Source organism: Telopea speciosissima, chromosome 9 (assembly GCF_018873765.1).
Source record: "Telopea speciosissima isolate NSW1024214 ecotype Mountain lineage chromosome 9, Tspe_v1, whole genome shotgun sequence".
Classification (NCBI taxonomy): Eukaryota; Viridiplantae; Streptophyta; class Magnoliopsida; order Proteales; family Proteaceae; genus Telopea; species Telopea speciosissima.
Window position 1 is genome coordinate 15,074,535 of NC_057924.1, and position 25,933 is coordinate 15,100,467.

Below are 25,933 nucleotides of genomic sequence, written 5' to 3' on the forward strand. Positions count from 1 at the left end.
ATGTTGGTGGGAAGTTTTATTAAAATAGATATATTAAGGTAAAATTACTTTTTCCATTAATGATAACCAAAATCTCACCAATTTGAAATTAATAAAACATAAATTACACGACACCTCCTAGAAACTCAAATCACCCCCTCTATAGTAACAATGTTAGTCTGTTTATTGGTGTGAAAGGATTATTTTACCCTTGTACTAAAACATTAAAATTAAATGTAAAATACTACCTTTCCTTCATCTTCAACATTGATCAATAATTTAAAATTTTAAATTTATTTAATTAACTAACATCATCCCTTAACAACATAAACATAAAACTAATGATAAAGAGTAATTTGTCATATTACAATCTAAACTAAGGGTGATTTGAATTTTTTCAAAAACCAAGGGATGATTTGAATTTCGTTTGAAAACCAAAAAATGACATATAATTTACCTTTATAATTTAGATACCCAATATTGGATCCCCGTTTAATAGAAACTCACCAAATTCTTCTTCTTGTCACCATAGCTATCTTTGGTGTAGTTTTTATTTTTTATTTTTGTCTTAAAAAATATTTTTGATTGCGTTTGGTATCGTTTATGGAACTTATTTCTATTTTAAAAAAATTGAAAAAAACCAAAAACCAAAAATAGATCAGAACACATTTATGTGTTTTGACTAAAAATCACTTTTGATCATTTTTGCAGACACTTTAAAGAGCACATGTTCCTAAGTCTAAAATTCAAAAGGTAAAAATGTCATTTCATGTTTAATTAGAACATCGACCCTTTTCCTTTTTTTCTTCTTCTTCCTCCTGTAGCAACACCATCCTCTTCTTCGTCCCTCATCTCTTTCTTCTTGCAACCCTACCCGCACTTCTTCTACAAATGTATGCCCTCAAATTTCCTCAAATCTCTCTGTTTCACCGATAGAAACCGCCATCACCATCTGCAATCCGACAAAACCCATTTCCCTCATTTCTGATCTCCGTCACCCAATTTCCATAGCTCTTCCTCTCTGTTTGTTCTTCCCATCTCCATCTCCATTGGCCAAAAATTTTATCAGTACTTTGCCCTTCCCACTTTCCAAAACCCACTGACCGAATCCTCTCATCTTCTCCATTTTTTTTAATACTCCAAACTTAATAGCCGCAACCTATCATCTCCATTTCCTTTTTTCATTTTCATCTTTCTAATCGTCAAACCGTATACTCTCTAATTTCCACTTTTCCACTTTTTGGGATTTCATATTTCTATGGTTGCACAGCAAGACCCGGAAAGGAAACGGAAAAGTATCGAGTTACAAGAAAGGTGGGTGAAAAGAGCATCTCTTAACTCATTTTTGTAAAAAAACCATTTTGCACGTAGGGATAACTAAACCATTTCTTCAAAAAAAATCATTTTATATCTATTGATTACCAAACCATTTTTATATTTTGATCAAAAATGATTTTCGTTATTGATTTATGTTAAATAGGCAAAACTAATAAAAAAACATGATACCAAATAGCCTTAATAGCTGTGACATCCGTCAAGTTAGAGACATCCAACAGAGCAACTCAACTCGATTCTAAAGATTACCCCAGATAGAAAATCCCCGTATTCAATTATGACGTCGGAAGAATGCATCTGAAAATGAAAAGAAGAAATTATTTGAAAAGGAAAAAGTAGTCCCACTAGGATTCGGTTCCTCTTCAGATAAGTCCAAGCAGCGTTGTTCTTCCCAAATAAATTTCAACGCTAGCAAGTTGAATTATCAAGATCCAGATTCCAGACCCACCAAATACAATAGGCGGATATATGCATATATATATATATATATAGAGAGAGAGAGAGAGAGAGAGAGAGAGAGCTGTATTTTGTTCATCACCACTTCCAGCTCGTTATTAAACTCTTCATCCCCCGAGTCTATCTCTCAAATTCAGAATTAAAGTTCAATTAAGAACGAAAAACTTCTCACACAAAAGAAGAAAAAAGAGGGGAAGGAAGAATATTTACGATTGAGATGAAACCGTATTTCTCTCAAAACCAACATCATGTCTCCAGGTTTTTATCACCCGCAGACACATTTCAGTACCTAGAAAAGAGAAAATAAAACTAAAAAAAAGGATTTCAGAAAGAACGTAGCGAATAGAGATTAAAATTGGATCACTTGAACACAGTGAATCATCACCTCTCCATTTCTTTCATCATCAAACCCACACTCCTCTTCAGACTTAAATAACCAGGAAAAAATAACCACACAAAGAAAAAAAATAAAACGAATAAGAAATGTAGGGTCGAAGAGGAAGAATTTCTAGCCTGGAACAGAGAGGTCTAGAAGCCGAATGCAGGAGACCAAGAGAACAATTGCCGAAGCTAGGGCTTTATAGTTGTAGCGATTAACTTCAAAACCCTAGACATAATTTGAGCCGTTGGATCGCCCAGGACCGATTCGCGAAATTTGCTTATCACAAAGACAAAAAAAACCCCTCTTAACTCAAGTGAATTGACCAACATATCCTGAATGCCAATTTTGATTTCTGAAGGTGGGACTAGAGGTGTTTGGTTGCAAATCTGACCTAAGCTCGTAACCCTATCCGTTGTTTTACGTTTGGAATTTGGATGCCCTTCTGCGTGTACGGTGTACCTACTACCCACCAGCAAAAGAAGACATTGAAAGATCTCATCCATAGTTTGAGCTCGGTATCGCTAGTCATCCATCCTAATACCAAGCTGATATTGTTTTGATGAAACGATACATACCGGATGTAAAATAGTAAAAAAATCTTAATTTTAATGAAAATCAGAGGTAAATTTGTCAATACGGAAGCTACCTGGTCGTGTGCCCTACCTGGCCCTTACACCTAGATACAGAAATGCACGAAAGTACTGTGCTATCTCCATAGAAAAACATAAATGGCACCCAGGCAATGTTTGCACACACTCTCATTGGTCAATGCACATGCAAAGTTTAGAGGCCCAAATAATGATCTCTTTCCCAATATCATATTAGTTGATCAATGCTTGATCCGATACAATACCTTACACTAAAACCATGATCTCATCCAATGCCCAACGTACTAGTGTTGTTCAATACATTATATTGCATTAGTAGTGCTACAAAGTACAAACCAATAATCTATTTGCTTATACATTATGGGATCAAGCAAAGGAGTTTCTTTTTATTTAAAAGGGAGGGGGTGGGAGAAGGAAAAACCAAAGCCAAAAGTATGGGCAACAATGAAGAGAAATTTTTACCAAAAAATATTATGGAACACTTATTAATTCTGGTGGGAAGTTTGTGGATGTTGTGTGTAAGCATTAAAAGGTTGGAACACTTAGTTGAGGGTCCCCACTCTTTAACTTCATGCATGTAGTCAAGGACTGGAGACAGCCGCTTCAAATATCCTTGTGAAGGCCTTCTCCAAGCAAGAAATATACAATTTCTCATTTATGAAGTCTTTCTCCACTCCCACTGCAACCTTTAGTTTTCCCATGTAACTCACCATTGTTATAGTAAGACTCTGCAATCCCACCAATTCATTCCATGTATTAATATACAAGCAAGCCAAATCTATATGAAGGAAGCTCTAAACTAAACTTCTTTGAGATGTTGGAAGTTATAAAGAAAATTATAAACTATCTCTACTCAATGTCTTAAGATTTTGGGTTGAAAAATCCAATACAGTATCATTGCCCATGTCATTTTGTTATCCTCCCTAAATTGTTTGTCTATATAAATAGTTAGGTGTGCCGAAGCTACACCTACACGTGAGGGGGAATATTGAGATATTGGAAGTAATAAAGTTGGGGAAAAGAATGTTGCCTCTGATCGTGTGGAGCCTACGCTCAAACACAGAAACACGTAAAATTATCACATTACTCTCCTGTGAAATAAAAAATCCCATCTATGTTGATGCCTATGCGCATACTCTCATTGGTCTCTACAATGGTACTTGGGCCACTCAAAGACAATGATCTCTTGCCCTATAAAGTTATCAGTTGGGCTCGTTTGTAGCGCGACAGGGATAGTAACGCACATCCAATGGCCCATAGTGCTTGGGCATGCAGCCCAACACCCTACTTGTGTGTTAGGCTGCGTGCCCGAGCACTGCGGGCTGTCGGATGGTGTGCTACAAACCCTGTCATGCTACAGAGGACCCAAATCCATAAAGTTATAGTCTTACATCAGTTTGTTTAAGTCCTTGGTGTCTTCATATACTTGAAGAGTTATCTCCACTTAATGACTTAAGGTTTTGAGTTCGACCCTCCAACAATTATCAAAGTGGCCGGACATATGAGAAAAGGGATTTATGGGCTAAGGTTGGGCTCAATCTTTCTTAAACAATGCAAAATACCAGCTCAAATGATAAACCCAAACAAGTTCATGGTAGAATTAATAGCAGCTGGTTTCAATTCTCACCTGAGGTATGCCAACCACCATGAAGTACAAACCTCTAGCAGGATGATCAGCCAATGACATTTGTTCCATTGGACCAATCATATTCGAGATCGTCATGCTTGAGTTCGTTAGCGTGCTGTGGACATATTGAGCTGTTGTCTATGAAACACCCCCCCCCCCCCAAAAAAAAAGAGATATAATTAGATCTTACTTATATGTAATTAAAAGAAATTAACTAGATTTAGTTATTAATGATGCATTACTACTTGCCTCAGGACCTCTAAATTTTCTCATCATCTCTAGTAATCTGCCAGTGAGGAAAACTGCTAATGACCCCTTCTTCTTCTGAATTATTTCTCTTCCTTTATAGACAAAATCAAGGGGGTTCGCTAATTCCGAATCATCCGAATTAGGAATCGACACGTGTAAGAATCCAAACTGGTTGCCCCATGGTGACTTGGAATCTTGTTTGTTCATCTCTGTAACTGATAGATAATTATTGATTGCTCTGGTGTTTAGCAACACCAGTGCTGTGGAATGTGCATTGCTTGAACCTGGAGAACCCGAAATTTGCATGTATAGCCTTGTTCCGTAGAATATTATCCCGGTAATCACATCATTAATAGTCTGGATTAAGTTAAAAGGAGAGAAAGAATGTGAACAATACTTTCAATTAAATCACAAGATGAGCTTAAGACCAAAAACTGATATAGTTCTGACTAGGGCTGCATCAGGGTCGGGTTGGGCCGGGCCTTTTAAAGCCCCAGCCCAATTTTGAGTACCTTTAGCTGGGCCCAAGCCCGGCCCGGCCTTGAGTTAGGGTCAAAAAATTCCAGCCCTGATCCGCACTCAGTTGGTCTGGGCTGACCTTGATTGACCCTGACCATGGGAGGGAAGGGAGATGCATGAGATAGCCAAACTGGAAAGAAGAAGAAGAAGACAAGGTCGGGTTCAACCCGGAGCCTCAACCCTGGCCCGGCCCTGACTCAGGGCTGGAAATTCTCAACCCTGACCCGCCCTTAGGGCCAAGATATCTCAATCCAGGTCCAATTTGGGGTCATGGTGGGCTCGGGCCGTCAGCCCTAAATTAGTGACCATTGGTTGGTGCATAGTAAAAGTCAAAGACAGACCCAAGAAGAAGATAAATAGATAAATAGATAAACATAAGACTTTAAAGATATGATATATAGAAGTATATATTGTGAGGTTACATTGCCCGGACTTTAATCCGCTACTGTAACTGTAGTGCTGTTGTACTCATCATGCGGTATTGCAGGTGCCGTGTGTACACAACGGGTCCCATATGACACATATGGCACCTACAGTGCCGCACAATGAGTACAGCAGCGGATAAAAATCCTACATCGCCCTACCCCAGCCTGTAGTAGCAGATAAGGATAGCTAAGAATAGTCATTAAATAGGGTACCTCACCCACTATATGGAAAGGCATTAAAGATCACAACTTACAATGAAAAAGTACCTTTAATGTTGAACACATGCAGCTACCGTGATCGGTTGGTGAAGGGTGGAATTGCCCATTTCATGATGAAACTATACAAATTCCACCGACATTTTCTTTTATGGGAAAGGAGTTTTTTACATGAACAGTACTAGTGTTCATCAATACAACTTCTACCAGTGAAGATACTACCTATAATTAGCCATGTCTATCATCAATACTACATATAAAGAGAATGGGTTAGGTTTCTAGCTCAGTGGCAAGCGGTTAGACAGTTGGATCTAGCATAAGTTCAAGAAAGGTCTATACTCGTGAGTTTGATCTTTTTACCTTCATTTTTCTTGAAATAGTAGTAGTATAATAGTATAGTACGAAGCATAGCCCAAAGGGCCCCTTTACTGGCCTCTTGTGGGTCCTTATTTTCCACTTGCGGTGCACCATCCAGAGCACAGTTAAAGTGTATTTGATGATGGCCATGCACTTGAGACGATAAAAGTCTAAGAACATGTTCTTGCCCACCGTCGGATGCACTTTAAAAGTGCACTGGATAGTGCATTGCATTTGAGAGGATTAAAATTCCCAACGAGGGGTCTAGCACCCCCAAAAAAAAAAAAATGTCAATCATTTAGAACTAGACTTTTCAAATGTAGAAAGTAGTGCGTTTTCTATTTTTGATGCTTTAATTAATGTTAGTAGAATTAACCCATTATGATTTTTTTGTTTTTTGAGGGGAGGTTTGAAAATGCTAATATCATGGTAATTGTATTCCTAAAAAAGGTATCTATAATTCAAATTCACAAAACCTTTTGAAGAAGTATAGATTTTCAAAATTTTGAGAACTTTATTTATTACATTATATTAAAGTGATAATAACAACTATAACCATTTTCTTTCTTTCCATTAAAAAAAATAGGCATGCTCAGTTGTGTCAATAGAGAAAGAGGCTGATTTGCTTCACTGATACTTTGCAATTTGAAACATTTAGGCTACGTTTGGTATACACTTGGAATGCATATATTTTAAGTCGATAATACATTCTAAAATGCTAGAAACTTATCGACTTGAAATGTATACCAAATGCACCTTAGACAATTTATCAAAGGCGTGCAAATAAATAAATGAAAGGATAAAGATATTAATTCTAACATGTATGCAGTAATACTATATATGAGATTCTGTTCAAAATGTTGATTTTGAGATGGATATATACTTGACAACTAATACTAGATCTTGATTTTAGATCAATGGTGGATTATTATTCAACTAATAAGATAAGAATTTTCTTGAATCAAAATAGAAGTACAAGAGAAGCGTTTTTTCGTTGAAAAAAAGAATAAATTAACATATATACTAAAAGGTGAAAGTTTAAATTTTTCTTTGTAATAGTGGGTGAGGAGAATCTAGCATTGGGTATCATTATTTTCTCTACCCTTATTTTACGAAGTGTCAAAAACTCTTGACACTATTCTACGAGTTCCATCCAACCACCTGAACCCATGAATTTAAATGGATGAAACAATTTCAATCCAATAAAAAAAATCCAAATATATTTTTCACTTGTGGTTTCATGTAAACACGAAGAGTTGATTTAGTCATCATATATAACCATTAAATAGGGTATCTTACAAAGTCTATGTTATCATATCTCTAACTGGGTCCCTACTCTTCCATTTTTAATTTAGTGGTCAAAAATTTCCATAAACAACTGCAATGTTATAGGAGGACTTGCAAAAAAAGTGCATGAGACACGAGTCTTGAGTCTTGACAAGACAAGACAATTTCATTAGTAACCCTCACCAATGCGACCCATAAAAAATAAACTCGAGTTGTATTTCACCTAGGGTGAAGAGAAATCTCTTAATATACGATTCTGGTGCTTGGATGGGACTCTTGAAACAGTAACAAGTGATAAAAACACTTTCAAACAGAATAATAATAACACCTCAAGGATTCAGATCCTCTATTGCCGAGCTGCCCGACAAGATCGTGCTGTCCAGACACGGTGCTGCGTGCAATGATCGTCTTACCCCCATTAGGCAAGGTGCTTGAGCAGGGGTAAGGTGGACATTACGCGTAGATTCATGTCTAGGCAGCACGGTCCTACCGGGCAACTCGGGAGTAGAGAATCCAAATTGACACCCCAATTGGCACGAAAAAAAAACTTTTCACCTTTAAAGCATCTAACTTTAAAAACTTAAATGCATGGTAAGCTCAATTTTAATCAAAATAAATATATGATATAGCTCCCTTATAACATAAGTAAGTTATCTTTACTAAAGTAGTGTTTCAGGCAACATTACCCCACCAAGCTTGTCCTTGATTTGTTTGATTTGATCAAGAGAGAAAGTCACAGTTGAAATAATGACCGGCCGGAACTCCACCCCTTCATGTCCAGACCTAATTGGTGTCCGATCATCTTCCACAAAACTACTCTTCAGAATACTCCATGCAAAATCAGAGGTAGTATTAACAAACATTGAGAGAAGACCAGTCACTCTCTTAAAGATACTATTTCTCTTGTAATCAGAACTCAAACCACCCTGCTTTGATGAAGGAAAAGTTAAAGGAAGAGAAGGGTTATCAGCCCTTCTCAAGCAAGAAAACAAGGCTCCCATGAGTGAGAAGCCATCACCCAGTGCATGATGAAGCTTAAATACTACAGAACCAGCTGCATTACTTGTTGGGTACTTGATTGAGTGAATCTCCCACAAGGGCCTGCTTTGTGGGAGCCTTTCCATGGCTATCTTTGACAAATATTCTTGCAAGTACTCGTCGTAAGATTCCGGTGATAACCCATCTGGAAAGATAGGGACATGAACATGATCTTCCACTTTCACATCCACCCTCTTCCATTGTTTCACACCATGCTCGTCTTTAACCTGAAAACCATCAAATAAAATCGGATTGGTAAGTGTTGACTGCTGTGAAATTGGCTAAATCTCTCTCGAAAAAAAGAAAAAAAAAAAGAGAAAGAGAGAGAGAGAGAGAGAGTACCATGATAGAAGAGAAGCGAGGGTTGATTGGGATGAAAAGATTTTTAAGCAGAAAGTAGGTCTGAGAGTCATCTATGGGGATGTCAGACTCCAAAGCACAAAGGATACAGATGGAGAGCACCGAACTGTTGAAGTACTGACCAGTTGGACTCACTGGTTCATCAACTTCCATAGCATCAGCTTTCTTTCCTTGGAACTCCATTTGATGTTGTTTGCTTAATTTGATGAATGAGTGTGAGTTGAAACCAACTTAATTTATAAACGGAAAATTTTTGTTGAATTCAAAGAACATTAATGTCATGAAGACTCTAAAGTCTAAATCTGTATAACGCAAACATGATATACGGATGGAACCTGTAAAAAAATTAATAGCGCATAATAAATATCAAGTAGGTATTGGTGTAATTGCGATCACATTAATATGCCAACTGTGTATGGGGGGCACATATATATACTCAACAATTGAAAAAAGAAAAACAAAAAAGAGGGAAACTTATCTTCATCGGGAAGAAGAACGTTGCTCTGTCGCGTCGCCACTGCAACAGTACGGCCAGAGGCCAATGAGAGGGGTTCGACATATAGGGACATCGATTAAGAGGATTTTTCATTTTATAGAAGATGGGGCTATCATTTCAAGGGGTTCTGTCTAGGCATAGAATCATAGACTGCATACGAGAAACAACATTTTTTAATTTCCCCTTATAAAATTATCCACCGAATATTTCATTTAATTAAAGAGTGGAACTTCTTGTCACCAAAGCAGCGATAACCCAGCTGGAAAGATAAGGACATTAACACGTACCCTCTATAATACACCCAATATTCCTCGTATCCCCTTAAGCGATTCAATATTCTACGTATCATCCTTCAATATTCCACGTACCATTCCTGTTTTACACCTCAAATGTCAGATAAGTCCAATCCGTTAAATATCACCGTTAGATGCCAAAATTTTGACTATTTTTCCTTTTGCTTCATTTTCTTAAATGTGAAAAGACTTAATTACCCTTACTTATTTGTTGCCCTAAACTAATTGAAAATGACCATTTTACCTTTTGTTTTATTTTTATAAATGAAAAGATCTAATTGCCCTCATTTATGTATTACCCTAACCTAATTTAAAAAGACTATTTTACCCTTAAATATTTGTTCCTACAATCCCCAAAATGCCCTCATCTTCCCCAAATCATCATCTTCTTTTACATACCCACCACCACCACCCCACGATGGTTGACTACAGAGGAACGCAAACCCTTTCCATCCATCTTGATGCATAGGGATTTCAACTCAGGTCGATGAATTATTTCAGAATCCTCTTCCTTCTTCACCGCCGTAGTTCCCGAAAGAGTCTGTTTGCCATTAGACTCAGGAATCGGGTGAGGGGATTTTTCCACAGCCAATTCATCACCGGCTTGTGGATTCAAGTTCCTTGAAGCGTTTCTCTATGGAACTCAGAATATGAAACAAAAACCCAATACTTTAATTTCTGAGTTTGATTGATAACTTCTACCACTTTGCCCTTTCTTTGCTATAGCTCTGAACCCAAGAGATGAAGAACGACTCAGAAAGGCATCATTTGATAGGTGGCAAGATATGTGGGAAAAGTAAAATCTCCTGAAGGGATGATCATGATGATGATGGGTATTTCTCAGGGATTGCTATCTACTCTTTGATTGCTTGTCTGAGTAGCTCTGCAACACAAATAAGAAACATGACTCCACGATCTATCGAACCCATCATCAAGGCCACCATGCATTCAAACATGGAAAAATTAGACAATTAGATCGATTTCTACCCAAATCTTTTCTACCCATTCATGAACCTTTCAATTGTTCTATTTATGTAAATAAAGAGGGAACAGAGAACTGAGTGAATTCCAGTCACAATGCAGAGAGAGTGTATTTTTTTTCAAGAGGAAAAATGAGGAGGAGGTGTGTCGAATTAGAAAAGATAATAATAAAAGAAGCTCAGAGACGAGAAAACCCACAAAAAGTTCTAGGGATTCTGCAAAGTAGCAAGGCAAGGCAAAGCAAGACTCAAAAGAGAGAGAAAGAGAGAGAAAGAGATGAGTCCGACCCAAAGCAAAGACTAGGAATCCCTAGCTCCTCAGTCCCCAGTCCCCAGTCCCCACCGCTTACACTTGATTCAGTGAATTTTCTAAATTGTTATTATCTTATTAGTCGTTGAACTCTGCATTTTGGAGGCAATCCATCTCGATTGCGATGACATGGTTGGATTGTTTGCCTATGTTGGTGGTATTGAAGAGGCCGAGATAATTTCCATACTCTTTCTCTCTCCATGTATTCGATCCGGGGCTGTGTTTTGGCTATTTCCTCGTTAGGCGGCAGTGGGGTTTTGAAACCCTAAAATGGGTTTAGGGTTTCATGTTTTGGAGAAACGATCTAGGGAAGAAGATGGTTGGTGGTGTTAATGGTGGTGGGTGGTGGAGATGGGGCTTCATGGTGGTAATGGTGTTACTGGTGGGTGGCGGCGGCGGTGGCGGCGGTGGTGGTGGTGGGGGGGGGGGGGGTATGTAAAAGAAGATGATGATTTGGGAAGACGAGTGTGCTTTGAGATCTTTGAAAGACTTCCAACCCCAAAAGGGTTTTCTTCATCGAACAGGAAAAGGGGTTTACGCCTCTGATCTGAAATCCTCTTTGGGTGAGGTTGGGGAAGATGAGGGTATTTTGGGCTTTTCAAAATTTAACAAACAGGTTAAGGTTGGTTTTTAAGAACAAATATTTAGGGGTAAAATAGTCTTTTTCAATTAGGTTAGAGTTGGTTTTTAGGAACAAATATTTAGGGGTAAAATAGTCTTTTTCAATTAAGTTAGGAAAATATGTATATAAGTGAGGGCAATTAGGTCTTTTCATTTATAAAAATAAAACAAAAGGTAAAATGGTCATTTTTAATTAATTTAGGGCAACAAATAAGTGAGGGTAATTAAGTCTTTTTAGATTTAAGAAAATAGAGCAAAGGATAAAATGGTCAAAATCTTGGCATCTAACGGTGGTATTTAACGAATTAGACCTATCTGGCATTTGGGGTGTAAAACAAGGGTGGTACGTGGAATATTGAAAGATGGTACGTGAAATATTGAGCCGCTTAGGAGGTACGAGAAAAATTGGGTGCATTATAAGGGTACGTGTATTTTACCCTTCTTTTAATTGTATTTATTATTTAATGCAATATTAATGGAGAGGTAAAGAATATTTATTATTTTACAAAATTATCAAAATAAATAGAAAGATCTTATGGAGATCACTATTAGAGCTCGATCAAGTAATAAGCAAGGTGAGTATCAACTTCTTCACCAAACTCAACAACATCATAATTTGAGGAATATGATCTTTAAGTTTCTAGAACTTAGGGTTTGATTATATTGTTTTATTTAGTAATCCTAAGTTGTACTGATTCCTTGACTAGTTGGCTTGAACCGGACAAGTGGTTGAAACCCTACATGGCTAGACTAATGGTTGGAACGCACTTGACCAAGACTTGTACCTTAGAATGGTTAGCCATATGTTTGGACAATTCAAAGAGGCCTAGAATCACCTTGAATATAACATTCAAGCCAAGTTGTTTAAGTCCCCAACTTGAAAAAGTGACCAAAACTTATACATATAAGCATACAAGCTTGAAGGAAGAACCTAAGCAAGGCATGGAAGAAGTAGTCAATAGAACACCAAGGCATTATTATAATCCAAGGAAAACCGATCCCTTCACTGTGTGAGCTTTCACCTTTTTGTAGCCCAACTTTCAATGACACATTAGTCAAGTTCAAATCCAACCTAAGCAAATTCATCCTTCCTCTTCTTAGGTACACCGAGATTGAATAGATTCAAGTTTATCCCTCCAACATGAACTACAATGAAAACCTTCTACAAACCATAGAACAAATGTAAGTTCATTAATGCAGCATCTTGCCAAGCTAATTAACTGGTTCATTTTACTCTTGTTGACTGCTTCTTTAGCTCTTGTTGCAAAGCTCTACTATTTGTTATGGTGGAAAAGAGGGTCACCAACAGAGAGATTGAAGATGATTACAACAATTCCTACAAGAGAGCTATTTTATACGCTTTTCTTCGAAAATCAAACCACCGTTGTCGAGTTCCACAACACCGCTTGTCGAGTTCCACAACCTTGAACCCTCGTGAACTCGCACCTCTCGTGAGAATTACAAGAGCCCATGGTCATAAAACAGAGAATTAACTTATCCTTCATTTTGAGTCACATAAGGATTTGTTATCTGAAACCCTTTGAAGATGATGCCATGGATTTGGAACTCTTGATGCGGCAGAATCTCGTGGACCTCCACGATTCCTCTTCACCATTAAAGAAGATTTGAAGGAAGATTTGGAGTCCGATGATGGGAAATTCAGAAGTGGAAAAAGCCGAAAAGGGTCAAGATAAGTAGGAGCTTGAGTGATATCCTCCCAGTGTGGAGACCCCATTTTTAACTCCTATGCCTTCTCCACCATTTACTCCACCACTAACTCCTATAGACTCGTATAACCACCATGGATTGACCGAAAGCCCTCTCTTTTGGTTCCTTTCTATGGAAAATACTTCATTTTGAATTGATTTACGGGGAACACACATACAAGTGACAGCTATGTGGGGCACAAGACGACTAAGATAGTGAAGGAGGCAACCACATACATTAAAAATTGCTTAGGCGTAGGAGCGGATGATGCATTCATATCGTGGCTCGCACCACCGCAACAATCAAACGTCTTCAAGAGGTTATGGGAATCACAGTGATTTCAACCATGAGAGAAAGGATACTCAAGAGCCTAAAGAGAGAAGAGAGATGGGTGGTCTTTGTTGGGCCATATGACCACCACTCCAACCTCCTCTCATGGCGTAACAGCTTAGCAGAGGTGATTGAGATCGGTCTTGACGATGATGAATTGGTAGACATACGAGCTCTAAGTCTCCATAATGATGGTGTTGATTAGTGGGGGTTGTATATGATAAATTGTTATCATATAGGGAGTTATTTGGAATTTGCTAATTTAATTGGCTCTTTATTTAATTAATGGATTTGGTGCTAATTGTAATTATCCATTAATAATTAAATAAAGAATCTAATTAATACTTTCCCTATTAGATTCGCTTCTTCAATTGGTAGCACTTTGAGTTTAAACGGAACTACCAGGATCGAGAGAGAGAGAGAGTCGACTCACTAGGGCTCTATTAAATCTATCTAGGATTTAATTAAACCCTATTATTATAAATAGGGGACCATAAAACGCAAAAAGAGAGAAACTCTCCATGTTTTTGGAGCAAACACTCTCTCTCCTACGATCTTTAAGTTTCTAGAACTTAAGAGTTTGATTATATTGTTTTATTTATTAATCCTAAGTTGTAATGATTCCTTGACTAGTTGGCTTGAACCGGACAAGTGGTTGAAACCCTACATGGCTAGACTAATGGTTGGAACGCACTTGACCAAGACTTGTACCTTAGAATGGTTAGCCATATGTTTGGACAATTCAAAGAGGCCTAGCTAGAATCACCTTGAATATAACTAGCCAAGTTGTTTAAGTCCCCAACTTGAAAAAGTGACCAAAACTTATACATATAAGCATACAAGCTTGAAGGAAGAACCTACGCAAGGCATGGAAGAAGTAGTCAATAGACCACCAAGGCATTATTATAATCCAAGGAAAACCGATCCCTTCACTGTGTGAGCTTTCACCTTTTGTAGCCCAACTTTCAATGACACATTAGTCAAGTTCAAATCCAACCTAAGCAAATTCATCCTTCCCCTCTTCTTAGGTACACCGAGATTGAATAGATTCAAGTTTATCCTCCAACATGAACTACAATGAAAACCTTCTACAAACCATAGAACAAATGTAAGTTCATTAATGCAGCATCTTGCCAAGCTAATTAACTGGTTCATTTAGAACTAGAGTAAACCGGATCTTTATCTTCTCGGGTTCTCGCCGGTTCAGTTTGTACGGTTCCTCGTATAGGGTGGCGAAAATGACCACTTTATCTCTTGCCCGAACACACTGCCTGGGTGGGCTCCACCCCCTTCTTATTAGAGGCACTAGGGAATTGTACCGGACAGGAAACCTGAGAGGATAATTTTCCGAGTAAACCAACCCCACGGTAAGATGTCGTGGACCATAGCCAAATTCGCAACCTACATGAAGGCCTTCATGATAATTCAAACATGATCCTCGAAGACGATAACATCTTTATTGGGCTAATAATTCTCAAATGGTTCTTATTATCATATTGATATCGATCTGATTAGTTTTAATTGGGATAATAATTATCAAATGGTCAATAATTTCCACAATACCAAATCCAACTCTCATCGGTTACTACTCGGTTATACATCTTGAAGGTGTTCTTTACCAACGTGGAGTTCTCTTGTTCTGAGTTGTACATTACCTCCAACAAGATTCTTGAATAGTGGTAATACCTCTTTTCTACTCTTCCCAGAGAGCTCAATATTATAGTAAGAGAAGACTAGGCAGGTTTACCTATTTTTCGATTTCAAAGGAGAGTTCGGGATGGTTTTAAGGAGTGTTGCATCAAGTGACTTTTGTAATGGGTTTGAGGTAAGGCGGGTTATGTCCCCCCTTGTACTTATTTTGTGAGTTATTGGTTTTAATAAAATTTTAGGGGCCAGCCCGGGTCCCAGGTAATATTCGGATTGGAAAAAAAAAAGATTCTTGAATAGTTTCAACCTCAAGTAACCCTAAACCCTAAATCCTTAGATTATATGGGTCTAGTTGTAGCTTACATGTTGATTTTCCTTTAGTATTAATTTCACATGGTTTTGCTTGCTGTTCATTATATAGTAATTTAATTGATGTGAGGGTGGGCCTTTTTGCAAGAGTAAGGTTGCTCCAAAAAAACCTCTCTATGAAAGTTGGGGTAAAGCTACATACATTATGACCCTCCTCTAACCCTATAGTGCGGGAGCTAGCCTCGCACTATGCCCTTTAGTAATTTAATTGATGTTTAGTTTTTTATTTTGTGCAATTAATCGGTTTGTAGCTGAAAGTTTTCAATTTACAACCAAAATCGAACTGAAAATTTACTTTCAAAATCAATACCAAACTGTTTGGATTCATTTTTGACATCCTTTTTTCCCTCGGTTGAAATTACCACATCCCTTATCAGTTGATGTAGAAATTATTCATGCATTTCAGTGGAAAATATGATTATTCAGCATAAAAAAATTTAAGTGTTTCAACATCTAAAATTTTACATTTACGAAGTAAAATTTACCACGTAAAATTTTATTGGAAAATTTGCTACGTAAAATTTTACTAGAAAATTTTATGCCAAAACAAAAGGAGCCCAAAATTTCATGTCCTTAAAAGGATCATCACTTCTCTATTTCTTTCATCATCAAACCCACAACCCTCGTCAAACTTGAATAACCAGAAAACAAAATCAAACCCAGAAAAAGAATAAGCAACACGGGGTATAAGAAGAAGAAGAACAACAACAAAAAATTTTCTAGTTATACCGATTAACTTCAAAACCCAAGATGCAATTTGAGCCTTGGATCTCGCCCAATTGAGACCGATTCATGAAGTTGGTTGTCACAAAGACATAGAAACCCTATTAACTCAAGAGAATTGACCAACATATCCTGAAGGCCAATTTTTATTTTTTGAAGGTGAGGGCGGAGCTGTTTGGTTCCAACTTGCAAAGCAAACCTAACCTTAACCCTACTCGCTGTTTGCCTAAGAATTGGTTCTTAGATATAAAAACTTAGGCTATGTTTGGATGTCAAGTGTTAACCGAATTGTGCTGTACCCGGGTTAGGGGCCCCCACCCATGCTGCAGCAACGCGAGCCGCGACCCACTTGGGGTGAATAAGTTGGCCACTTAGGGCCTGCATGATAACACTTTTATTTCTGGGCCATGTTTCTATTCCAAAAGTAATTTTTCTATTTCTATTACTGGGCCAAATTTCTTGACAAAAAAAAAAGTGTTTAGTAATGCGCAGTAACACCTTGCAAGGCTAAATACTCTTGGGTGACCGATAGCGAAGTAGTACTGTGAGGGAAGGGTGAAAAGAATCCCCATCGGGCCGGGAGTGAAATAGAACATGAAACCGTAAGCTCCCAAGCAGTGGGAGGAGACCAGGGCTCTGACCACGTCCATTCCGTTAGTACTAATGGAACATGTAGGAACAAAGAGAAGTAGATCTATTCTATACCCGATAAGTACAAATACACAATGGGGTTGGCCACCTTTTCTATGAGCAAATGCGTAGATACTTGCTCATCATTTGAATAACCCATTCATAAGAATTTCCTTTCTTCATTCTGTCTTCCTTTACGAACTTTCCAATTTCTGTTTCTGGAACTTCAATAAAGTTTAAAAAATGTTACTGCATACCCGAAAATTTGATGGAGGTAGTGGTGATGGTGGTGGCGGTGGAGGTAATGGAGGTGGTGGTGGTGGTGGTGGTGGAGAGATGGTGGCGACAATGGTGGAAATGTGGGGGTGCGGTGGCAGTTGTGGAGGAGGTGGTGGTGGTGGCGATAGTGGTGCTAGTGGCGGCAATGGTGGCAGCGATGGTGGAAATGGTGGCGATGGTGGAGGCGGTAGCGGTGGTGGGTAGGAGGTAGTGATGGTGGTGGTGGTAGTGGCAATAGTGGCAGCGGCAGTGGTAGAGGAGGTGGCGATGGCGACAGTGGTAGTGGAAATGGTGGGGATGCGATGGCGGTGGTGGTGGCAGTGGTAGAGGAGGTGGTCGTGGTGGCAATGGTGGAGGAGGTGGTGGCAATAGAGGTGGTGGTGGTGGAGGAGGTGGTAATGGTGGTGTAGTGGAGGCAGTAGCAGTGGTTCTAGTGGAGGAGGTGGTGGCGGCAAAGGTGTCTCGTAGAGATGAGAGCCGTGGAGATAGGTTGAACACCCCCACTTCGTTCTTTCCCTGTTTTATTTCTGGAATAGAGAGGTTCCAAATTGGAGCTTCTTTTTTTCTATTTCTCAGCTACTTTTTGGTCTCGGTTCATTCCTAAGAACAAAAGATGAACTAGTTTTTTAACAAACAGATTTCTACTATTTTTTTGTTACTAGGAACAAAAAAAATAGAGAAATAAATAATCAAAAGTGTTATCATGCAGGCCCTTAAGGTGCCCCTCCTCTTTGAGAGTTGTATTTCTATTAGGAATACAGCTGGGAAGGGGGCTGACTATATATATATACTCCTAATTTAGCCCCTAACCCTAATTGCAATCTTGCAACGTTGAGTTCTCTCTCTTTCACTCTCAATCTTGTTCTCCAAATTACTATCTTGTTCTTTGTGGGATTCCATCCATTCCCAAAGATTTGCGATATGGAGTTCTAAGCAGAGAAGCCTTTCGAGATACTCAATAAGAAGAATTGTTTATCGTGGTGCTTGTAACCGAAAGCTTGGTTCTAGATACATAGTCTATAGAAATTCTAATGACCAAAACCCTAGAATCGGCCAAATTAAATCAGCTGATTTTTGAAACAATGATTAAGAATACTACAAAAACAAAAAAAGAAATTGACTATGTATCTAGAACCAGGATATGGGCAATGATGAAGAGAAATTGAAAGGTACTTCTTAAAGTGATGGAATACTCATAGTTGAGTGCCCCTTCTTTGACTTCATCTAATCAAGGACTGCATACAGCGGCTCTAAATATCCTTGTGAAGGCATTTTCCAAGCAAGAAATATACAATTTCTCATTTATGAAACCTTTCTCTGCCCCCACTGCCACCCTTAGCTTTCCCATGTAACTCACAATTGTTACAGCAAGACTCTGCAAATCTCATCAATACATTCCACTTATTATTAATAAACAAGTAAAGTCAAATTCAAATGAAAAGGGATTCATGGGTTAGTTATGGGCTTAAGCCCAATTTTAGACCCAAACAAATTCATGGTTGAATTAACTTATTGGGCCGGCCCATGCACACCTCTTCCCTGTTCAAATTGATTTTGAGACACAAGAGGTTTTTAAGTTCTTACCTGAGGGGCGCCAACCACCATGAAGTACAGTCCCCTAATAGGATGATCAGCCAATGACATTTGTTCCATTGGCCCAATCATATTCGTGATCGCCATGCTCGTGTTCTTTAGCGTGCTATGAACATATTGAGCTGTTGTCTGTGAAGCCCCCAAAAATATTAAGGTTAGATCTTACTTATTCAAATTTAGTTTAATTCCCTTCATCGTAGGTGAATATATGAAGAATCTCTTTATCCATGACGATTTGACGATATGATTAGATTTTGGGAAGAATGAATGTCATCATTAACTCCCATTTATCCTGTCCAATCATAGGGTCATATCCCATTGATATGAATTCATCCTCTCCTTTTCACCATAGTAGGTTAAGAGATATTGGGTAATTAATACTTATTAAGATTAGATCTTAATTAAGGATGCACTATACTTGCCTCAGGACCTCTGGTTTTCCTCATCATTTCTAGAGAGTTCACCAGTAAGATAAACCCCTAATGACCCTCTTTTCCTCTTAATTATTTCCCGTACTTTGTGGACGAAATTGAGGGGGTTCACCATTTCTGCATCAGCTGAATCAGGAATCGACACGTGTAAGAAGATGAACTGGTTGCCCCATGGTGACTTTGAATCTGGTTTATTCATCATCTCCTTAAGTGACATTTGATAATTATTGATTATTCTAGTGTTTAGGAGCACCAGTGCCGTCGAATGTGAATTGCTAGAACCTGGAGGACCCAAATTTTGCATGTATAGCCGTGTTCCGTAGAATATTATCCCAGTAATGACATCATTAATTGTCTGGATTAAGTTAAAAAGGAGAAAGATTAGTGAGTAAAACTTTAAATTAAATCACAAGATAAGCTGCTTAATCCCACAAAAATGATAAATAGTAACCATTGGTGATTGAATGCATGCATGGTGACAACTGTAAGGGTATTTATGTAATATCCCTTTATATGTTCTCATATAATCCTACTTGTATTAATGCCCAGGCTGTGAGGGGCAATCTAGTAATTAGCCCATCTGTCCTAAACCCTAGTTTTCCTATATATACTAGCTGGAGGCAGCAGTCTGGGTATTCCAAACTAGATACTCAGGGTGTAATGCTTTAAGCAACTTTGTGCTTAAACCCTAAACCCTAACAATCTTAAAGCATTATTATTTTTTTTTTCGTTTCTCTGCGATCAAGATCGGCTTCGGCAGAATTGCGTTGAAGATCGCATTAAGATCGATCCTTGATTCGATTTTGGAGATCGTATGTGACGATTTTACAGGTTTTCTTTTGAGAGACTGGCGTAGGTTTTCCTTTGAGAAATCTGTTTCACGTCTTCGGCTTTAGGTGCGATCGTGGTTCACAATTTTGATTTGAGAGATCACATTACGCTTGGAAGATCGTTTCTTGTTTCGGCTTTTGGACAATCCCAACATCCGCGCTAGCAGCCTGCATTAGTGTGTACATTACAAGTGTCGATACCGCTGCACCGTCGCGATCTTTTCCTCCTTCATCTAAATCCAGGGTTCTCCATCTCAGGTGTGACTGTTCCTTGAGCATTTATTTTTTTTTATTTGATCTTTTGTTTGGGCATATAAACAAATCACTTAATATGGAGAAACACGCTGTTCCAATTGAGATGATCAAATTGGAAAGTTTTAGTGGCTCGAGTTCGATTCTTGGAAAAGGAAGACTCAGTTTGGACTCGAAGTACCTTAATATTTTCTACACCGTAGTAAATACTTTTTCGATTGTACGGACCTAATCGAAGCCCAATGGATAAGTGATGAGGACTTTTGCAAAGACTACCTATTGAAGCGCTGTCAGATAGGGCAGAGACCTATAGTAAATATGAGTCTGCAAAGAGATTTGGGAAAACCTAGAAGCCCAATTCAAAAAGGAGGAGGACCTATCAAAAACTCATTTGGTTGACAAGTTTATGGACTTCAAGTTTCAAGAAGATAAGGAGATACTTCCACAAGTAACAGACTTTGAGAACTTGAGAACAAAATTGAACCAAGAAAACATCCCCGTTGTTGATGCATTCTTAGTGGGTGCAATTATCTTTAAGTTACCCTCTACCTGGCATTCCTTTAAAACTGAGATGCACAGAAAGAAAACACAAGTGGGGCTGGATGATCTCAAACGGTTCATTAGAATCGAAGATGAGAACAGAGCCAGGAATAACTTGGAGATGGTGAAACAACAACAGGCATCTGCCAATTTGGTTTCACAACCCAAGAAATATCCTAGGCAGTCCAAGCCACCTAAGAAAGAACCCCAACAGTTGGAGGCCAAAAAGCCTAATTTTAAAAAGAGGGGCAAGTGCCGCAACTGTGGAAAGTGGGGTCACTATGCATCTGAGTGTAGGGGTCCTAAGAAAGGGAACACTGACACACCACAGAAGGAAGTTCACATGCTTTGGTGGACAAGACTGAGCCTACTAACTTTGTTGCCATGATTGGCAAGGGTAAGGGGTTGGCCAAGACATCTTCGATTGGTGGTTAGACTGGAGCGACTTGTCATGTTTGCAATAGCAAGGACCGCTCACCGATGTTGTTCAAGTAGCAGAGACTGTCACTGTTGCAAATGGAGACGTCGTGGAAGTGGCTCAACAAGGGACAGCGAACCTGGTTCTCTCATCAGGTAAAATATTAACTTTGAAAAATGTTAAAATCTTTCCTGGTTTTGAAAAGAATTTAATTTCCATTGGAATTTTGCTTGATGCTGGCATGTCTATTACTTTTAGTAGTGGTAGAGTAACATTGTCTGTTAACTCCTTTTATTTTGGATGTGCTTATAATTTGAATGGTATGTTTAGGTTGAGTTTAGCTAATGAGACAATAAACCAGGTTAACCATAATTTACTTGATCCCAAAATACTACATTGTAGGTTAGGACATGTGAACTATAGGAAAATGCTCAAACTAGCTAAAACTCATAATTTACCATTAGACACTTCAATTAGATTTAACAGATATGAAGTGTGTGCTCAAACTAAAATAACTAGAAAACCGTTCAGACCGGTTTCTAGGAGCACTCAACTTCTTGAACTTATACATTCTGACATTTGTGACTTTAAAAGCTACACAACTAGAGGAGGTCGGAAGTATTTGATAACATTTATAGACGATTTTTCTAGATATTGTCATTTATACCTGTTAAAATCTAAAGATGAAGCTTTTGAAAAATTTAAAATTTTCAAGAATAGGGTAGAAAATCAGTTGAACTTGAAAATTAAAAGATTTAGAAGTGATAGGGGAGGAGAATACAAATTGTGAGTTCAAGGAATTGTGCCTCTCCGCAGCATAATCCTTGAAACTACTGCTCCTTACTCACCTCAATCAAATGGCATATTGAAAGAAAGAACAGGACGTTAACAGAGATGTTAAACTCCATGTTATTTGACAGCTGGTATGCCCTCTTGCTATTGGGGAGAAGCAGTGTTGACTGCAAATCACATTCTAAATAGACTACCACATTCAAAACTGACTTCTACACCTTATGAACTATGGCATAATCATCCCTGTAGATATGACACTCTTAAGGTTTGAGCTGTGTAGCTTATGTTAGGATACAAGACCCTAGGAGACCTAAGATGGGAACTAGAACAAACACTTGTGTATATCTTGGTTGTGCAGAAGACAGTGCTGCAGATCGGTTTTTGGATCTATCAACCAATGTGGTGATAGAATCTAGGGATGCTATATTCTTTGAGGATAAATTCCTTAGAGATAAAGGCCTGACCTTGCTTGGTTTGACTGAAGTGGTTACAGAATCACCTTTGGAATCTGAACCAATTGTTTTTGACACTACTCCCACAATGCTCCTTGAATTGATTATTCTAGTGTTTAGGAGCACCAGTGCCGTCGAATGTGAATTGCTAGAACCTGGAGGACCCAAATTTTGCATGTATAGCCGTGTTCCGTAGAATATTATCCCAGTAATGACATCATTAATTGTCTGGATTAAGTTAAAAAGGAGAAAGATTAGTGAGTAAAACTTTAAATTAAATCACAAGATAAGCTGCTTAATCCCACAAAAATGATAAATAGTAACCATTGGTGATTGAATGCATGCATGGTGACAACAACTGATCAATGGAAACATAAAACAGATCGATAGCCCCAAGTAGAAAATAAGTAGAAACATAAAACTTCCAAATATAAAAATATAGAACTAATGTGAGGATATTCCATTCCCACCCCAACAACATGTAGTATTTATAAGGATAGCTGAGCATAGACATTATATAGAGCACCTCTGACTTCACCCATATATAAAGGCATTAAAGATCATAACTTGCACTGAAACAGTACCTTTAATGTTGGACATAGACACTGTTGTCGGTTGGTGAATGGTGAACTTTCCATTTCATGATGAAACATACAATTCCATCCACATTTTTCCTTTGGGAGGTGTGGGGGGCTTCTAGCAGGGGGCCAATGAAAACGTGGGGCAGTCATTTTGCGGTCCTCTTTGTCTGAGTGGAGGGCCACTCTGTCTTTCAGGGTTCTTTTTTCTCTTTCAAAAAAAGAGTTTTCTACCATGTCGTCACTACACCTTTTACCACTCAACATGCTACTTATCGGCCGTTTCTACCATTTTACTTGCTAATACCTATGTAGTTAATGTTAATAGAATTAATACCGATGCATTTTTTTTTGGGGGGAGGGGGGATAGTGTGGAGGTTTGAAAATGCTCGTATCATAGTAATTGTATTTCTGGAAAAGTATCTATAATTCTTGTGCATAAAACCTTTTGTAGAAGTATAGATTTTCAAAATTTTGAGAAATTTATTTATTACATTAAATTAAAACACATTTAGACAATTTGGCATGCCTCGTTGGTACTAATTGGTAGTTTAAAAACACATTTAGACAAATTTTGCCTCAAATGAATGGATAAAAATATTAATTGTGCTAAATATGAAAAGATTACAATAACAAAGTTAGAATATGTTTAGACTAATGGCTAGCAAACTAATTGTTAATTTAAAATTGTTCTAGATATGAAAAAAAAATTAATATAATAAAGTTAGAAAATGTTCTCATCAAAATAGAGTTTGTTTAGACTAATGGCTAGCACAAATAATTGGAAATTTTAAAAGGCCTAAATTAACAACTCATCAAAAGCGTATATTTAATTATAAATTTTTTTTTTATTTAAACAATAACAAGATTCTCATGTTAAGTTCTTTCTAGAAAATTAGGAGTTTAGATAATTATTTCTACATGTAACAACCTCATATTAATACTATCCTTCATGTAATAATATTATATGTAAGAGACTCTATTTGAATTGTTGATTTTGAGATGGATACTACTAGATCTTGATTTTAGATCAATGGAGGACTATTATTCAACTATTTAAGTAAGCATTTTCTTGTAAAAAGGAGGTTTGGGGGGGGGGGGGGTAATTCCAACTGTGACAAAGCTAGCTAGTTAGACTTGATGGAGAAGGATAAAACATGTAATTCCAACAACTTTCATCATCTCCAAACACAACCTAAATGATTGTCACTTTGTTTATGTTGAATCATAAACACCACATTCCTTCTTAACAAACAAGATATATATATATTTTTTTTATAGTAAGTTGGTCTAATAAGGAAAAAGGTACAAATTAAAAACAAAGAAAAGGAAAGCACAAGAAAGTAGTTTTCTTGTTGGAAAAGGTCAAACATACTAAAAAGTGGAAAGTTTTAAGAATCTAGAAAGATCTTGACATAGAATCCACATCACATTATTATCGTAGGAAAATTATCATCTCGATTTATCTGTCCTTCCATTTCATCTAATAGGAGGGGGAGGGGGGGGAGGGGGAGGGGGGGAGTGGACCCCACCCGGGCAGTGTGTTCGGGCAAGGGGTAGGGTGATCATTTTTGTCCCCTATAAGAGTAAATAGAGGAAATGGAGGAGCAAATAAATGGAGACGATAAAGATCCAGTTCTCGTATGCTCCTTGGTCGACAGGTGGATTCCATTCATTCTCTCTCCCATTAGCATAGGTCTTTTTGGCTTTGGTGAAATCCATAAGTCGATCAAGGGGTGTACGAGAATGTGATCCGGACTATTATCCTGACATGCATTATTCGAAGAGTCCCATCCATCCACCAAAAGTTAGCATAGTCCTCTCAATGCATATTATACTCTAACATTAATGCAAAATTTGAAAACCATTAGTGACAATGCGACATATTAAAAACATTCATCTTAAAAAACTGTTTTTATCATCCGTGAATGCGAAATCGACCTAGATTGCATACCAAACACTGCCTTTTAAATTAAATGATATCGTAAGGCAACAATACCCCACCAAGCTTGTCCTTGATTTGTTTGATCTGGTCAAGAGAGAATGTCACAGTTGAAATGGTGATGGGCCGGAACTCCACCCCCTCATTGCCAGCCCTAATTGGTGTCCAATCATCTTCTACGAAACTACTCTTCAGAATGCTCCATGCAAAGTCTGAGGTAGTGTTGATGAACATTGAGAGAATATCAGTCACTCTCTTAAAGATACTGCTTCTTCTGTTGTTGGAATCAGAACTGATGAGACCCTGCTTTGATGAAGGAAATGTTAAAGGAAGAGAAGGGTTATCAGCCCTTCTTAAGCAATTAAATAAAGCTCCCATGAGTGAGAAGCCATCACCCAGTGCATGATGAAGCTTAAATACTACAGTCCCAGCTGCATTACTTGTTGGGTATTTGATTAAGTGAATCTCCCACAAGGGCCTGCTTTGTGGGAGCTTTTCCATGGCTATTTTGGCCAAATATTCTTGCAAGTACTCCTCGTAAGATTCCGGCGATAACCCATCTGGGAAGATAGGGACATGAACATGATCTTCCACTTTCACATCCACCCTCTTCCATTGCTTCACACCGTGCTCGTCTCTAACCTGAAAAACCATCAAATAAAACCGGATTGGTAAGTGTTGACTGCTGTGGAGTTGACTATAGAGAGAGAGAGAGAGAGAGAGAGAGAGAGAGAGAGAGAGAGAGAGAGGAGAAGCGAGGGTTTATTGGGAGGAAAACAGTTTTAAGCAAAGAGTTGGTCTGTGAGCCATCAATGGGAATGTCAGATTCCAAAGCAGCGAGGATGGAGATGGAGAGCACAGAACTGTTGAAGTACTGACCAG

At 38.2% G+C, this 25,933-nt stretch overlaps 2 protein-coding genes and 1 non-coding gene across 3 annotated transcripts; all 3 read right to left on the reverse strand.

The window, feature by feature from the left end:
- Nucleotides 1-2,087: 2,087 nt before the first annotated feature.
- On the reverse strand, nt 2,088-2,183 carry LOC122641237. The gene has a single exon (XR_006329883.1). It is a non-coding gene; the product is annotated as a small nucleolar RNA R32/R81/Z41 (small nucleolar RNA).
- Nucleotides 2,184-3,259: 1,076 nt separating this feature from the next.
- LOC122640035 (wax ester synthase/diacylglycerol acyltransferase 4-like) lies at nt 3,260-9,040 on the reverse strand. The gene is made up of 5 exons (XM_043833131.1): nt 8,821-9,040; nt 8,127-8,705; nt 4,637-4,993; nt 4,388-4,525; nt 3,260-3,488 (listed from the first exon to the last, which is right to left on the reverse strand). The coding sequence occupies exons 1-5, from the start codon at nt 9,019-9,021 to the stop codon at nt 3,342-3,344; spliced, it is 1,422 nt and encodes a 473-aa protein (XP_043689066.1). The 5' UTR covers nt 9,022-9,040; the 3' UTR covers nt 3,260-3,341.
- Nucleotides 9,041-18,451: 9,411 nt separating this feature from the next.
- LOC122638665 (wax ester synthase/diacylglycerol acyltransferase 4-like) lies at nt 18,452-25,707 on the reverse strand. Its single transcript, XM_043831518.1, has 5 exons — nt 25,109-25,707; nt 22,613-22,759; nt 19,360-19,602; nt 18,808-18,945; nt 18,452-18,598 (listed from the first exon to the last, which is right to left on the reverse strand). The coding sequence occupies exons 1-5, from the start codon at nt 25,703-25,705 to the stop codon at nt 18,452-18,454; spliced, it is 1,272 nt and encodes a 423-aa protein (XP_043687453.1). The 5' UTR covers nt 25,706-25,707.
- Nucleotides 25,708-25,933: the final 226 nt, after the last annotated feature.

Excerpts from the sequence above, each read along its gene's own strand:
- LOC122640035 (XM_043833131.1), bottom strand. The coding sequence starts at position 9,021 with ATGGAGTTCCAAGGAAAGAAAGCTGATGCTATGGAAGTTGATGAACCA. Across the intron at positions 4,994-8,126 it reads TCAAGGACAAGCTTGGTGGG|ACTATTAATGATGTGATTAC; the intron begins GTAATGTTGCCT and ends AACTTAATCCAG. Across the intron at positions 3,489-4,387 it reads TGGTGGTTGGCATACCTCAG|AGTCTTACTATAACAATGGT; the intron begins GTGAGAATTGAA and ends GTGGGATTGCAG.
- LOC122638665 (XM_043831518.1), bottom strand. The coding sequence starts at position 25,705 with ATGGTTTTTCAGGTTAGAGACGAGCACGGTGTGAAGCAATGGAAGAGG. Across the intron at positions 19,603-22,612 it reads ATTCAAGGAGCATTGTGGGA|ACAATTAATGATGTCATTAC; the intron begins GTAGTGTCAAAA and ends AACTTAATCCAG. Across the intron at positions 18,946-19,359 it reads ATTCAGCTGATGCAGAAATG|ACAACAGCTCAATATGTTCA; the intron begins GTGAACCCCCTC and ends GGGGCTTCACAG.